This window comes from Fundulus heteroclitus, chromosome 2, assembly GCF_011125445.2.
Source record: "Fundulus heteroclitus isolate FHET01 chromosome 2, MU-UCD_Fhet_4.1, whole genome shotgun sequence".
Taxonomy (NCBI): Eukaryota; Metazoa; Chordata; class Actinopteri; order Cyprinodontiformes; family Fundulidae; genus Fundulus; species Fundulus heteroclitus.
In genome coordinates this window covers 21,272,077-21,287,255 of record NC_046362.1, presented here as the reverse complement: position 1 = coordinate 21,287,255, position 15,179 = coordinate 21,272,077, and the positions used below count along the sequence as shown (strand labels likewise).

Below are 15,179 nucleotides of genomic sequence, written 5' to 3'. Positions count from 1 at the left end.
TATTTCTTTTTAGACCCAACCAAACTGAACAACTTTGAACCACTTTGATAACTTTTATAGGGGTATCAACCTTCACAACTTTTCATCCTCATTAAGACATGAACAGGAGTCGTGACCTTTCACTTTTCAACCACATGTTTATGTTGACATGAGGCGATGCAATCTTTTGTTTGTCTTTTCAACAATTTTTTTGTTTCAGGGAAAACATAAGAAAACCTAAGAATGTGCTGCCATTTCAGTTATAATACACTAGTTATCATTGTCTCAGAAATACACAAAGTCAACACCACTATTATTTGTTTTTCAACAATTTGTATATAAAAGATGCACGATAACCACTGGTTTAGATCTTTTACATTTTAACAAATTCATGTGAATATTAAGTATTAAAAACTAGATCGTCAAGCAACAGTTAAATGCTTTGTGGGAGGTAGTCATTAACCCAAATGCAGGGGAGTTGTGATGCCATCAATTATTGGTTTAAACACTGACCTAATCTAATTTGAAATGTAAAGAAATTAGCCCATGCAAAATAAGAAAAGCTTCTGTTTCAGTTTTTATGGCAACTTCCTATTATGCGTATTGCTATCTGATTTGTCCATGTGAGCTGTTTGTCCTCTGTGGGGAGAATCCAGAAACCTCGTGACCTAATTTAATCCCAGAGATACTTCTAAAATAGACTCTGATCCACATACCTTAGGAAGCATCTGGAAACAGTGTCTATGAAGTCCACACATTCATTGTCCTTTTTTTTATCTGTCTGACTGATTAAAGCATTTGAAAAATGTTTTATATACTCTACACTGGCAATCACATCTGTAAAGGCACACTGCCAAATATACATAGACTCTTCTTTTATCAAGAAAGAAATGTTAAAAAACAAACAAATCAAACAGCATTTCAGAAAAACTTAGACATTTATGCCACATAAAATACAGAAGGTTTGTCTTCTGTACGGCAAAGGAAATGCAGGCTTTATAAGTAATCAAACTTAGAGAAAGCCCTGTTTGCTTTTAACATTTGCCCATATGAATATGATTTACATTCATATAGGTACCATTTAGGAGTGAAGCTAAATCAGAACAAACGTTGAGTCATTAGTGAAAGGAAGTTCCACCCCAGCCCGGGGTGAGATTAACCGCGTGTCTGATGAGGACACAGGAAAGTATCAAGCCAGCCGTAACTAAAAGGCTGGGGTGGAACAATGACAGCCCAAACATATGAGCTCAGTGAGGGATACGGACAAATTATTGCCGCCTCACACTTGCTATCTGGATACATAGAGCAACTTGGATCTGTTTAGACAAATCATCCTCCGACAGGACAAAGTCAGCAGGGATTGGGTCCCAGTTGGGAATGAGGACAGTCATGACAAGTCACAGAAAAAACTGCACAAGCAAAAGAAAAGCTGTATGTCCGCACTGAATGAAGGATGCAGGATTGACAAAAGGTTGTAATATATACAGAGTACAATAATTCTCACAGAACATGACATGCCCTGATATTTTCACTTGACATTTTCTTGTACAGGACAAAGAATGTGGATGAGATGTAAATAAAAGAGTTTAAGATTAAACAAAGATTCATACAGATATTTTATAATGTGTCCAACAGGATTGTAACATTCAAGTCATAAATGGTACCATTTAGATTTTGTTTTTTAAAATGTACATATCAATTGACCAATACAATATGTTTTTGGTTAGGTACTACACTTGCAGAGAGGTTCATATAATAGGTTTACATGACCTATGTAACCTATGAGGTTCAGATAATACAGCTGAAAATCATCAGATTAGCAAAGAGGGCTTTAAATGTTTTTTTTTTTTTTTTTTTTTTTGTTATTGTGTACAAATAATTGTAGTGTGAACTGATTTAAATATTATACTAAACCTTTCTCTTAAAATAATAAAATATTATTTTATATTGATGTTCCTGTGTATAAATTATACAATATTTAAAAATGTGCACTAAATTTAAATATATCTTTTGATAATATTTTGCCTAATCTACCAGTGTTTTTTAATATTGTATTTTTTATGCAGTTATGAATGTTGGAGTCACAGGGTCAGATAACAGACAATTGGGGAATTCATTTCATTCTTGACTGCAAACACCAGGTGGTTGTGGTAATTCACCAGCATCAAGAATGCCATTCAAAGTACTTGAAAATAGAGATATAAGTTGACAAATAAAAATCATTGTGGCTAAAAAGCAAATTTTTTTTTTCATTAAAATAAATTATTTTGTTGAAATTTATACATAAAAAGGAACAATATATATGAAGACAATCCAGAATATTAAACATTAAGCACTGGCAAAGCTGTTTCATTGAACCTTAGGCCAGTGGAGGGCGTAAATAATCTGACAGCAGGCTTGCTTCCTAAATGAGCATGTTGAGCATTTAATGGGAAACAAGACAAGAAAATGTAGCCGATCAAGTGGTTGACAAAATTACCATATTGACCAGTTTGTAGCAACATTATTCTCACCATATTCCAAGCAAAAATAATATTCATAATAATAATAACCTCATGCAAGTGTTAATGAGCATACGATTCCGAAAAACCGGTATTTAAACAAGTCGTTTTTCGGTTTCTTCTAAAATATTTTGTGATTAAATTAATTTACTACGTAAAAATAAAAATAAGAGACAGCAGCCCAGTCATTACTGACAACATCTCACATAATATGACAGAAACCATGTAGGATTTTATTACTAATATGAGAAAAAAGACCTAGGGCAATAAAGTAAAAAACAAAACAAACAAACAAACATAAAAGTGGTAATGTTATTATACGTTATTATTGTTGTTATTATTATACGTCATATTATGAGAATTAAGAGGGAACATTTCCAAAATAGTCACAGTTTGCAGAACTCCTGGAGCAATAGGGCCAGGTTAGAATATTTTAATAATTTTTATTCTTTACGATAATAAATTCAGGAGAATGAAGCTAAAGGGATATGAAAATAAACTTGTAATATTACAAAAATAGAAATATTACGAATACAAAGTATATTCTGTGATTAAAGTTCCTCTGATACTGTTTAAGTCACTGAGTAACTGCAGATTTGCCACATTTAAGATGGCGGACGCTCTGACGCATCGCAGCATAGGCAGAACCCGCCCAATGACGCGTCTACGTATGTCTATGATGTCTATGACCCATACGCTGTAGATGTTTGGTTTGTTGGGTACCAGCACATGAAGGAGTAAAAGGCAATGAAAAGGCAGATAAATTAGCTAAAAGGGCTTTGGAGGGGAAATAACAATTTCAATCCCTTTTGGGAAAGGGGAAGAGAAATCACTTATTAAAAGTAAAGAAATGGAGGAATGGCAAAAAATATGGAATGAAGATAAGAAAGGAAGAAGATTATATGAAGTGCAAAAGTCAGTTCAAATTCGAAGCATTAATAAAAGAAACAGAAGAGAAGAAATAATAATTAGTAGATTAAGAATAGGTCATACCTACTTAAACGACATGCTTTATTTAATAGGAAGGAAAAATAGTGATAAATGTAAGGTAAGAGATGTGGAGAAAAAGAAAATGTAGAACACATACTGATGAACTGTAAGTCATATAAACTTGAAAGGGAAGAATTAAAGAGAATAGTTAGAAGTATAGGGCATGAATGGAATCTTAAAGGTATATTAGGAAATGAAGGAAACATAACAGATATTCATAAATTAAGGAAAGCATTGTTTATTTATCTTAAGAATACACAATTAAAAAATAGATGTGAAGTAACGCTACTACACACTCATGTACAGTAGGTGGCGGTATGCACCTTAAAGTTGCTTGTGATCCGCCATAATAGAAAAGAAGAAGAAGAAGACCCATAATACGCTGGTTGTCGACTGCAGAAGAAGAAGAAACTAGCAGAGAAGAAGCAAACAACAGACGTCTGATTCCTACAATGAGAGCAGGTGATAGGTAGACCGCATTAACTTGAACTCTCAAACAATTGTGTACCGGATATGTAATTTTTTTCCTAAGTTGTCAGTGCATGATTTGGTTGTTTGCTAAATGCGTTAAGCTAATTGAAGCTGTTATAAATGCCACTATAAGCGTTAGCCTCGTTATTATTATTGTAACTATGCCATGTTTTCACGGAAGGAAATCACAGGAGAAGTTTAGTTGCGGTGACAGTAACCCGAGTTTTTCCCCTCCTCCCCTCCCCTCCCCTGCAGGCAGACCCTCGACCTTGTAATCCAGACCTGTGGCCGACATTGAGCCTTGAGAGAGCAGCGTGGCTGCGATCATGTTTGCCAAGACAGCCCTGAGCAGGGGCATCACTGCCCACCGCCTCTGTAAGAACGTCACTTTGTACCGGAATGAACTGACGTCTCCGAGCGCCGGGATCCAAAGTCAGACCCCCGAGGACCGTAAACCCCTCATGTTGATGCTGCCGTGGCTGGGATCACGACCCCAAGCTGTGGCCAAATACTGTGAGATCTACTTTCGCACTGGCTTCGATGTGCTTGTGGTGGAAAGTGAGGTAAGGCTAAAACAAAATCAAGGACTTACAATTTCACTAAATTTAGCTAGAAAGATGGCAACATGTGTGGCATAAAGGAAGTAAGTTGTGTTCTTTCTTGAATTTGACACATAGTGGTGTAACAATAATGGCGTCTGCAAGATATGATGGATTTAAAGGAGCAAGCAACTGTTTGGTGCATAAGAAGAAAATTATTTTATTTAAAAACTAGAATGCGTTTGGAGGAGAAACAAGGTCAAGCTTGAGGGTGATTTAGCTGGGAATGTGGGAGTCAAGAAATGCAGAATTTAAGACATGTTAGGTGATCATTGAACATCGCTAAAAAATCAGGAGCTTGACTGGTTTTCTATTCTCTCACACACAGCTGTTGGTTAACTCAATGCCAAGAGGGGGAGGGCCTGAGTAATAACCTTGGACAGATAATAGTCGCTGCCTGTTAGTCTGGAAGGATTTAAAAGGCCATATCTAAACAATTTGAAGTCTGTCATTCTGCAGCAAATGAGATTTCTCTCAGGTGGAATACATTTAAGAGAGTTGCTCATCAGGAGTGGAGGTTAGCTGTCAAGCATGATGGTGGAGTTGGTTTGATCTGGGCTTGTATTTCTGCCACATGACCGTGAAGCCTCGCGTGCATTGATTCCACCGCAGGTTAACACCACACTGTTATAGGGCCAAATGTGAAGACGTCGAATCTAACAGTTGAAACTTTGTCTAAAACAGAGCAGAAAAGCCACAAAACAACAGCTGAAAGATAAAGAGAATGAAGTTGTTGCAAAGGCCTAGTCAAAGTCCAAGACCACAAGCTGGTTGACGTGATGTGGTTTGACCTCAACGGAGCTGTGCATAAAAAAATGCTGCAAATCTCAATAAACTGAAGCAATTATCTATAAAGAAGAAGGCGGGTCAAAGTTCCTCCTCGATAACGTGGGAGACTGATAGTCACACAGAACATTACCACTACAGGGCACTCCTGGAATTTTATATGTGACACGTTATTTTTACTTTTATTTCATGGCTTAATACGTCCCCAGATTGCTCCCCAGCCGCCACCCAGTGTAGGCAGCCCACTGCTCCCCGAGAGATGGGTTAAACACAGAGACAACGTTTCCCCTCTCTGGGGGACGATACGGGAAATCTGTATTTTATTCTTTATTTAAATTAAATGTGGTTTTAGGTAATGGACACGGGGTTCAGGGTAAGGGCTGGTCTTAAAGTCAAAGTTATTTCTCAAATATTCAGAAATGTTTGGAATTACAAATGCGATGCAGCTTCTGTGTTATTCACAGAGAAAACTCTGTTTTGCCTACCAGAATGAGTCTGAAAATAGCATCCGACCTGCTTTACTCACAAAAGCACATTTATGTGTAAACAAGATAAAGAGTTGGCTGTTAGCTGTTTGAGTTGAGCAAGACCATTGTATTTGAAAGCCCTCATGCACTTTTCCCACCTACCTTTGGCACAACCTGTTGTTGTGCGTAAACCTTCAGCGCAAGAGAAAAAAAAAGGATACAGATGTTCAAAGGTCACTTTTAAAGATAATTTGTAGCAGCGGTTGTTTTGTAGCCCCTGAGCGTTTAAACTTCAGGGTTAATCTGGGCATAGGTGAGCCAGCAGCTTTTAGTGACACATGGAGGTAGTTAGTTGTCCAGGGCTGCTGTTTATCTTGTTTTACATGTATATACCATAATTTTACAGTTGATGTTCTACACTGTTCTTCTCTGGTACATGTAAATACATATAACATTTTGTTAATGCTAAAGCAATTAATGCATCTCTATAAAAATTATCTGTGATCTCAAAATCCATTACTTTACCCCTGAATAAGTTGATATTTGGTATGAATAACTACTAATAAGAACCAGAATTTCCACAGTGTACTGTGACACCTAGTACGGTTTTATTGCACATGCTTTCAGTTCTTCTCTAATTTTCCTTGGTGGAGTTTTGTTTGTTTGTTTTTTTGTCCAAAAATCCTGCAGGACTGGTTAGGTTGAGAAATCCAAGTAACATTATTCTTTATTTTGAACCGTGTCTGGTCTGATTACGGATGTCAACGGGCACAAACCTCAGTGGCGCTGAGGACAGTGCAAGACGTTATTTTCTTTACTCTCTGCCACATGCAAATGGGTCAGTGTGCGAAATATTTTACATGCAGCACCTACCATAAATGAAATGTAGCAGTGTTTAAAGGGGAGTCAGTAATAATACATTTTGCATTTGAACCGCACAATATCTGGAAAAACATATAATTGAGAGAGAATTGCTGAACATTGTGATGGTGACATGGATTAAGACTCTGGATTATGCCTTTTTCTTTTTCTATTATTACATTACTCACCACTGTCCTTGAGCTTGTGCATTTTGGACAATAAAAATATACATTAGGTGGGCATCCAGGGCAGTTTGAAAATATCTGATTGGCTAGATAAAGTATTGGTATGCATTGTGCGTACTTTTTATCGGTTGACTCCTTGGCATTGCAATAATGACTTGGTCTGTAATTGGAATACATCTTAGGTAGAGATCTACTAATTCCTCGTGTCAACTTTGTTTTGATTCAGCAATCTAGTGTAACAAGAATTGGCTGTAAAATAAGAGGATCGCTGCAGTTTTCTGGGCTGTTATTAAAAAAAATCCAGCTGTTCTGTGGCGACCTCAGAAGTGTGCTAGGGAACATTAGTGAACGAACAGCATCATAAAGAATGAGGAACACAGCAGACCGGTCAGAGGTAACGTTTAACCTCCTAAGACCCGGGAATTTTTGTCCAAACGTAGGCTTTTTGATGTATGTAAAAATTCTCTGTTTTTCTTCAAACATATATTTTTCTTTCTCCTGATAGGTCTGTAAACTGAGATTTACAACTGATCAAACATTCATGTTTGAAGAGAAACAAATTTCTTTCAGTTTTTTTCAGACGCCTAAAAGCCTATCCTTGGACCGAAATTCACAGGCCTTAAGAGTTTAAGGCTGATTTTAGGTTTTAAAGCAACATCCCAAATTTCTAACGTCTCAGAAAGCACCAGTCAAAGTGCCTTCACCCAAAAATAGGAGTAATATTGCAAAACTGCAACCCTACCAAGCACTCTGGAGAAGCTCCACAAGGCGATCCTGGTGGAAAACTTGGTTGAGGATACAAAATTCTTAAGATTGGGACGTAGGTTCCTTCTGCAGGACAGCCACTCTATACATGCAGCCAGAGATACAAAGAAATGGGTTAAAACAAAGCATGGTCATGTGTTAGAACATGCAAAAAATAAATAAAACTTGCCAGTCACACTTTAAAGTGTGACGTGCAAGTCTACATTATACAATGCATTGAATATTTTAGTTGCAACGTCACAAGATGTGACAGACTTCAAGGTGGTATTAATACTTTAGCAAGGCTCGATTATATTGTGAGGAAACTTTGACGAGAAATTAAGCAATATACCAGTGAGAATAATCCACACGTTTCACGTTTTTAATTATTTTTTTATTTTTTACTTTACGAGATACAATTTTACAGCATTCTCAATCTGAATACAAGATGCGTATACAAAGACTTATTCACATCATGAATTCCTTTTGTTCTCCTTTTTAAACAAGGTGAAAGACTTCCTGTGGCCTCGCTGGGGTCTGGACCGTGGAAAAACATTGCTGGCGTTGCTCCAGAGCGAGCCTCTGATGTCCCGCCCCCTCGTCATTCATGCCTTCTCCATTGGCGGCTACACCTTCACTCAGCTGCTGGTCCATATCTCCAGGGACAAACAGCAATACAGCGCAGTGACAAACAGGATCAAAGGTCAAGTCTATGACAGCTTGGTGGTGGGCTCACTGGAGCACATGGCCACAGGTAAATCCGCATCCAAATAGTTGGAACACACTAGTACAACACACGCCATTTTTAAATCCGCCTTTTCTGCTGCAGATGAATGAAATGCGCTGTTCTCCGTGTGTCTCTCTAGGTCTTGGCAAAACTATATTTCCTCGTTTCGAGAGTCTGGTAAAACAAGCCAGCATGCTGTACTTCAGCGTTTTTAAACGCCATACGGTGGATTACTTCAACGCCAGCATCGATGTTTTTTACAACACTCCCGTCCAAGCCCCGGCGCTGGTCTTCTTCTGCGAGAACGACATGCTGAGTGACGCGCCGAGCGTGGAGAAACTGGTGGATCACTGGCGGAAGCGTGGGATTGATATAACGTCGAAGAAGTGGGAGGTCTCGACCCACGCCGGTCATTTACGGAGACACCCGCAGGAATATCTGTCGACCTTAGACACGTTCCTGCAGTCACTTCAGATCGTCCCGCTGAAGGCCAAGATGTGAGCTGTTGTTAGGACAGGTTAAATTCAAAGTACCTCAAAGTGGTTTTTGCTGTGGCAGGTTGCTTTTGCTGTTTTGGAAGCTAAACAATTCAGGCTTTCCTCTCCATGTAATAGATTGTGGTGCACTGCCACGGCAGAATAAAAGCCACCACACCTTCGAAATGACTTTTTTTTTCTTTTATATATGTGTTAAAACAATGTTTAACATATGAGATACAAGTACACATTTATATATTTATAGCCTATATGTGCAAACTTATACTAGCCATAATCAGAGTTTGAAATTAATTTAAATATCATGAAACGTTTAAAATTGACTTTATTTTGAAAAAACAACATTGCCTGCTCCTTCCTGTCTGGCTGGCTAGCAGCTACTGTGTGGTGTGCTGCTCTCTGGAGTGAAGGAAAACTAGAGATGACAGTCCAGTGTAACCAACTTTGTCGCTATATTTAGCAACTTTTCTGACCCCTCTAGTGACTTATTTTGGAAAAAAAAAAAGACTAACGACAAATCTAGAGCCATTTTTCTGTGTTTTTGCCATGGCAACTTCACTTGAAAGCATCAATCGTTCCGCTGTTACTGTCTCGACAATAGCAACAAGGAGAATCATCCGGGTCTGCAGAGACATTCTAGTGGCAGCGAGTGCTGATGTGAGTGTAACGATTTTAGGAATCGAACCCGATTTTCAGCCGGACACAGAGAAAACGTCCAAAAACAGTTTATTGGAGGAGCGAATAATGGAAAATGAGGCGTACAAACTAAACCAGTCCAGGCAGAGGAATCTTGACTTGAATTGTGCAGGAGAATGACGACAGATAATGCAGACAGGCCGGCGCTTGCAGAAGACCAGGATAAAAACACACAAGACAGGCAAAACCAAAAAATGCTGGAACTCACAGTGAAAAAACGGGCAGAAATGCAAAATCAAAACACACAGGTCACCTTAACGCAGGGGTGTCAAGCTCCAGTCCTCGAGGGCCGGTGTCCTGAAACTTGTAGAGGTTTCACACGCCTGAATCAAATGGCACAATTTGCTCCTCAGTATGCAGTCAGGTTCTTCAGAGTCCTGCTAATTACCTGATTATTTGAGTCAGGCATGTCGGAGCAGGGACACATCTAAAAGTTGCAGGATACCAGCCCTTGAGGACTGGACTTTGACACCTGTGCTAACGGAAGAGTCCAGCAGGCAGGCACACCACATCCAGTGGGTCAAAGGGAGAAAACTACAGAGGGGACCGAACAGAGCAGAGTAGTTAAGGAAAGGAAAGGACACGTTCCGGCAGGGAAGTGTTAGCAGAGGCAGGCTTAAAAAGGCTGGTGCACAGGTGAGCAGAGTGAATGACTACTAGAGCGGGTGGAGGTGATCAGGGAAAGGGAAGTCCCTCCCCACTTCACACTGTAGCTACCTCAACCTGAAAACCTCGCATGTAGTTACATCTAATTATAGCTCCTAGCCTACTGTTGACCTTACATGAGGTCAACAGTAAGATTACTATTGTGGGTAAGAACGGAGCTTTGGACTGCTGTGCCGATTTCAGGCAGCTTTTAACTCGTACGTCATTATGTGACGAAAACAGACATGGATGATTTTAGTCAAGTCCGGGCCTACTGCCTTCCGAAAATAAACTACGGTACAAAGTGCACTCTTTTTAATTCCCATCTTGTTCTGTTGCTTAGCGACCTATTTTTAGATGCAGAACACACAAACACTGAATTCAATCTCAACCTTTTATTCAACCAACTTTTTACCAAAATTGCAAGTTTGTAAAAAAAGAACGTGTGCTCTTTGAACTCTTTAAAGGGGGCGGAGCTTGTTGACGGAGCGTTCCTGGGTCTGCGTTTGTGATTGGTTGGGAGGATGTAATGACTGTAATATTAACCTACATGGCTAGAATGCAACAGGAAGGAAAACTTTTTTTCTCTCTAACTTCTTTTTTCTTTTTTTTTCCTTTTTTCTTTCATCAATATACGTGTATCTATTGAAATATGGATTGTTATTTAATTATCGTCCAGCCTTAGATTCCTTATAGGTTCAGTGAGGGACATTGTGAGGTTCCTATGCTAAATTAGTTGTGAGAAGAAGCATAAAGGCTCCTTTTCCTATCTCCTTCCTTACTTGACCGCACTATTCGAACAGCACTTATCATGGTGACCGCTGACGCACTTCCACTTTGGCTAAAGAGTCCTTACCCAATAGATGTATTTGGATGGAGCCTCCATTTTCACATTGCAATGTATAACACATGCACACAGCTGCTGGTGATTCTGCCTTGGATTACAAAGTGGGATATAAATGTAATATAAATATAGTTTCTAATCTAGTCTCTTTTTTTTTTTTCTCTCTGAAACTGCGCCAAAATAATTCCCAGAATGTGATTCGTACACAGCTTGAATCACTTATTCACCTCATGTATGCAGCTTGGATTCAGCCAAAGTATAGAAATTCATTAATTATTTCATAAAGTTCATTCTTAGTTCAGGCCTGTTGAAAACGACCCAAATGTTAGTGTGTTGCCAGCAAAGATGTCTTTAATACTGGTTCAGTTTTTTTTTTTTTAAAATGGACTACATGTGAGTGCAGTACTACAGACACATATCAAGCACATATTAAAGTGTTTGCAATAAAATAACAACAGTCCATTAAATAAAAAAGTTACCATGACAGGAAATACTCCATAGTTTTGCTATTTATTTGAGTGGGCAGATTGATCTCTGGGCCTCCCAGTGATGTGCTGTTTTAGCTCACATGTGATCCGGGCTTTATACAGGAAAAAACCTAGTGGTTATAAGAGCATCTCATTCTTTTATCTGTTCATATGAGTGACACTGTGAAACGGCAATGAAGAACAAAGCAAGACGAATTTTACACCAAACTGTTAATCTTGTATTTATCCCATTTATCACATCAGAATGGCTGCAGTGTTAGAGGATCTCTAGTTTATCATAGACTGTTATTTTTTTTTTGTCTTGTTTTTAAAGCTAAACTCTTGAAGATTATTCTACTGAATGGAAAGTTACCAACTACTGTTACTCTTTGCCAATTCAAATAGTTATTTTCTTGTAAATCCAGAACTGACAGACAAGAATCAAACACATTTCCTTGTCTCCAAATGTCAGAAGGGTAGTCTAGTTGTGTGGTTTTAATAGTGAATCTGCAATTTTTCTTCTTTTTTTCAGAATTATCTGAGTCATAATATATATTTTTAGTGCAATCTATTTCAGATTTTTCAAAAGGTCTAAATTCTTATTTTCAAGAACCCTGACATTCTTAGATCTAAACACAGACGTTGTATTCCCTAAATATGATGAATTTATGACATTTCTTTGTTTTCATAAGGTAAACTGAATTTAATTTAGGGCTTTGGAAACAATAGATATTTGCCTGGATTCTGCAGATAAGTCAGCTAAATTGAAGTTAGTTGCAGCTTGGTTTTTAGAAAGCAGCTTTAGATGCACATAAAAATAGAACTAGGATTATGTTAATTTAAGTCAGAATGTTTTTCAGTAATGTAGCAGCTTAGTTTTCTTTATTCACAAAATTCACAAAATTCACAAAGGCAATGCCTGTCTGTCACTCTGCAACACTGGCTTTAGTGTTTGTAAGTATTTTCCCTCATATTACAAAGAAGAAAAAAATAACAATAAATGAAGATCGAATAATTATTCCCTTTCTTTACTTCATGTAGGGAGCATTACACAAGCTGTTACCTCCCCTGCTGTCTTGTACATTTACACCATCCACACTCTCTTTGCATTACCTCAGAAATGTTTAAAGCAAAACTGTTCTCTGCACCTACCTTGCAATACATTCAGAACATAACTTCCTCTTAATTTTTTTTCATAACTTTTGTTCTCTTCTTGCTTAATCCGTGGTTAAAGCATGTTGTTTAATGCAATGTTTGGGTACTTGACTGTGCAAAAACATATTTTAAAAGCAAGACAAATCATCTAATATAATTAAAATTACACTTTTGACTGAGCCACAACGAAATTGTGCCTTTACACTTGGGAAGTGGTTATGTTTTTGGTACTGGTATTTAAAGAACACTAGCTTATGTGTACTCGTTCTTACTAAACTAGTGTTTATTGAAAGCAGAGTGTCTTGAAAGGTGCATTACAATTCCTTTCTTGGGTCTTTTATTTCCACGTGCATTCAACCGTATCGCTTAACACGCGGTATTATACTCAGAAATAATCTGTGTACGTGAACGGTGCCTTCACAAAAAGACCAAAGCAGTAACTACACTTGAAAACTGAAGTAGCGCTGTTTGAAAATCTCCATTTATTTTTAATAGATTGCAAAAATAGTAATAATTAATTAATTTTTTTGTTAAACCTTTGAACTGTTTCGTTACATTGTTTTCTTGTGAGGAAATTACACTGCATCTAAATGTTAACTTTTTCTGTGGTGTTTGTACAATTTACTAATAAATATTAAAGAACCTTGCTCTGAAGTTGTACTGTTATTCCTCTTTTTGGTTTTTAGAAAACGATGATCTATGGTTAACTTGTAGAAAAAGTTATTAGGCCAGAACTGTTTTGTAATAATACTTTTTCAGGCTTGTTTTGGCTCCCCCTGGTGGCGGAAAAGTAAAATAAGTTTACCGAGATAGTTCTCAGAATCAACTTTATTTGCCAGCTATGTGTACATATTCGAGTATGACTTGGATTGTACAAGGCTCACAATGTATTTACTTGTACAATAAAACAATAAAACATGATGCGGTATAGAAAACATCTCTCTCTCTCTCTCTCTCTTTATCTCTCTCTCTCTCTCTCTCTTTCTTTAACTCTCTCTATCTCTCTTTAACTCTCTCTATATCTTTCTTTAACTTTCTCTATCTCTCCTCTCTATCTCTCTCTCTTTCTTTATCTCTTTATCTCTCTCTCTCTCTCTCTCTCTCTCTCTCTCTCTCTCTCTCTCTCTCTCTCTCTCTCTCTCTCTCTCTCTCTCTCTCTCTCTCTGTATGTATGTATGTATATACACGTCCAGTGTGTGACAAGTGGAGAGAATGGGAATGCTGGAATAAGTTCATGAGGTAGGTGGATTCGGTTCACACTGCACAATATGACAGCATGACCTTTAAAAATGAACCTGGTAGGTGAGGCAGAGTTCACAGGAATCTTTTTTTTTTGGCGTACACAGCTCTGTAGCGCCTACCAAAGGTGAGAAGATGGAGCATACTGTGCTTCTGAAGTCAACGCAGCCGGACTGAATATGTATTTCTCACATCACCTCAGTAAAAAAACGTGGGGGATAAGTAAAAGTGTGTGTATATATATATATATATATATATATACACATATATATATATATATATACACACATATATATATATATATATATATATATATATATATATATATATATATATATATATATATATATATATATATATATATATACACACTTTTACTTATCCCCCACGTTTTTTTACTGAGGTGATGTGAGAAATACATATTCAGTCCGGCTGCGTTGACTTCAGAAGCACAGTATGCTCCATCTTCTCACCAGTATCAGTATCTTTTGTTTTACAATGTCTAAAAAATATGGCAATTTATATGCAATATGACATAGCTAATGTGCGAGATTTTGAGAGGTACCCACCACCAAGTTCATAGCTTATATAGCCCGACTACACTGGGTTGTATTTTTACGAGAAATTAAGCCAGATGTATTTCTACTTCTTTATTGCTTTTTTCTTTTACAGGTTTTTATAGTTGTTTTTTTCAAACACAGAAATAAAAAGAACATGGTTTAAATAATTTCTAGTGCAGTATCGTTATTTAAATATTCTCTTATTAAAGTCAATATTTTCACACCTATGCAAAATAAAAATAAAAAAAGCATCTTTCACAGCTATTATAATTTGATGTTTCTTACTTTTTGTTGGATATCTTTAAATAATATATATGTTCAAATGAGTTGAATGAATGCTGTCATAACTTAAATGTTAAATTTTATCAGGAACTAACTAGTTAACTTTCTGTGTCATTAATGTTTAAGTGCATTTCCTTGGCTTTTGCTCTTTGTGCAATAAACAGGAGATATCTATTTTAAAAGGAAACTTGTATGAAGTATTACATCTCTTATAAATGAAATGCTGCAATTTTATCAAATTGAGATTTTAGAGTACTATCAGCATTCCTTCTTTTTCATTGTATATATATATATATATATATATATATATATATATATATATATATATATATGGTCAATAATGTAACAGGTATTTGTACGTTTTTATTGAATATTTTGCTAGTTTTATTTAATGAATTTATAGGTATATTTTTAGGTTTTTTAAAAGTCTGAAAGTGGAAACCTCCAGGTCGATAGATGGCAGTAATAGGACGCGAAAAAGGACGCG

The 15,179-nt window shown here is 37.1% G+C and overlaps 1 protein-coding gene across 2 annotated transcripts; it reads left to right on the top strand.

The window, feature by feature from the left end:
- Positions 1–3,826: 3,826 nt before the first annotated feature.
- Positions 3,827–9,309, top strand: si:dkey-5i3.5 (uncharacterized protein LOC565091 homolog). 2 transcript variants are annotated; one of them, XM_012880559.3, is made up of 4 exons: positions 3,827–3,932; positions 4,197–4,504; positions 8,091–8,337; positions 8,450–9,309. In XM_012880559.3, the coding sequence occupies exons 2-4, from the start codon at positions 4,268–4,270 to the stop codon at positions 8,809–8,811; spliced, it is 846 nt and encodes a 281-aa protein (XP_012736013.2). In that variant the 5' UTR covers positions 3,827–3,932; positions 4,197–4,267; the 3' UTR covers positions 8,812–9,309. The 2 variants fall into 2 exon arrangements, with proteins under 2 accessions (XP_012736013.2, XP_012736004.2); XM_012880550.3 differs by having other exon boundaries at positions 3,837–3,939.
- The last annotated feature ends 5,870 nt before the right edge of the window (positions 9,310–15,179 follow it).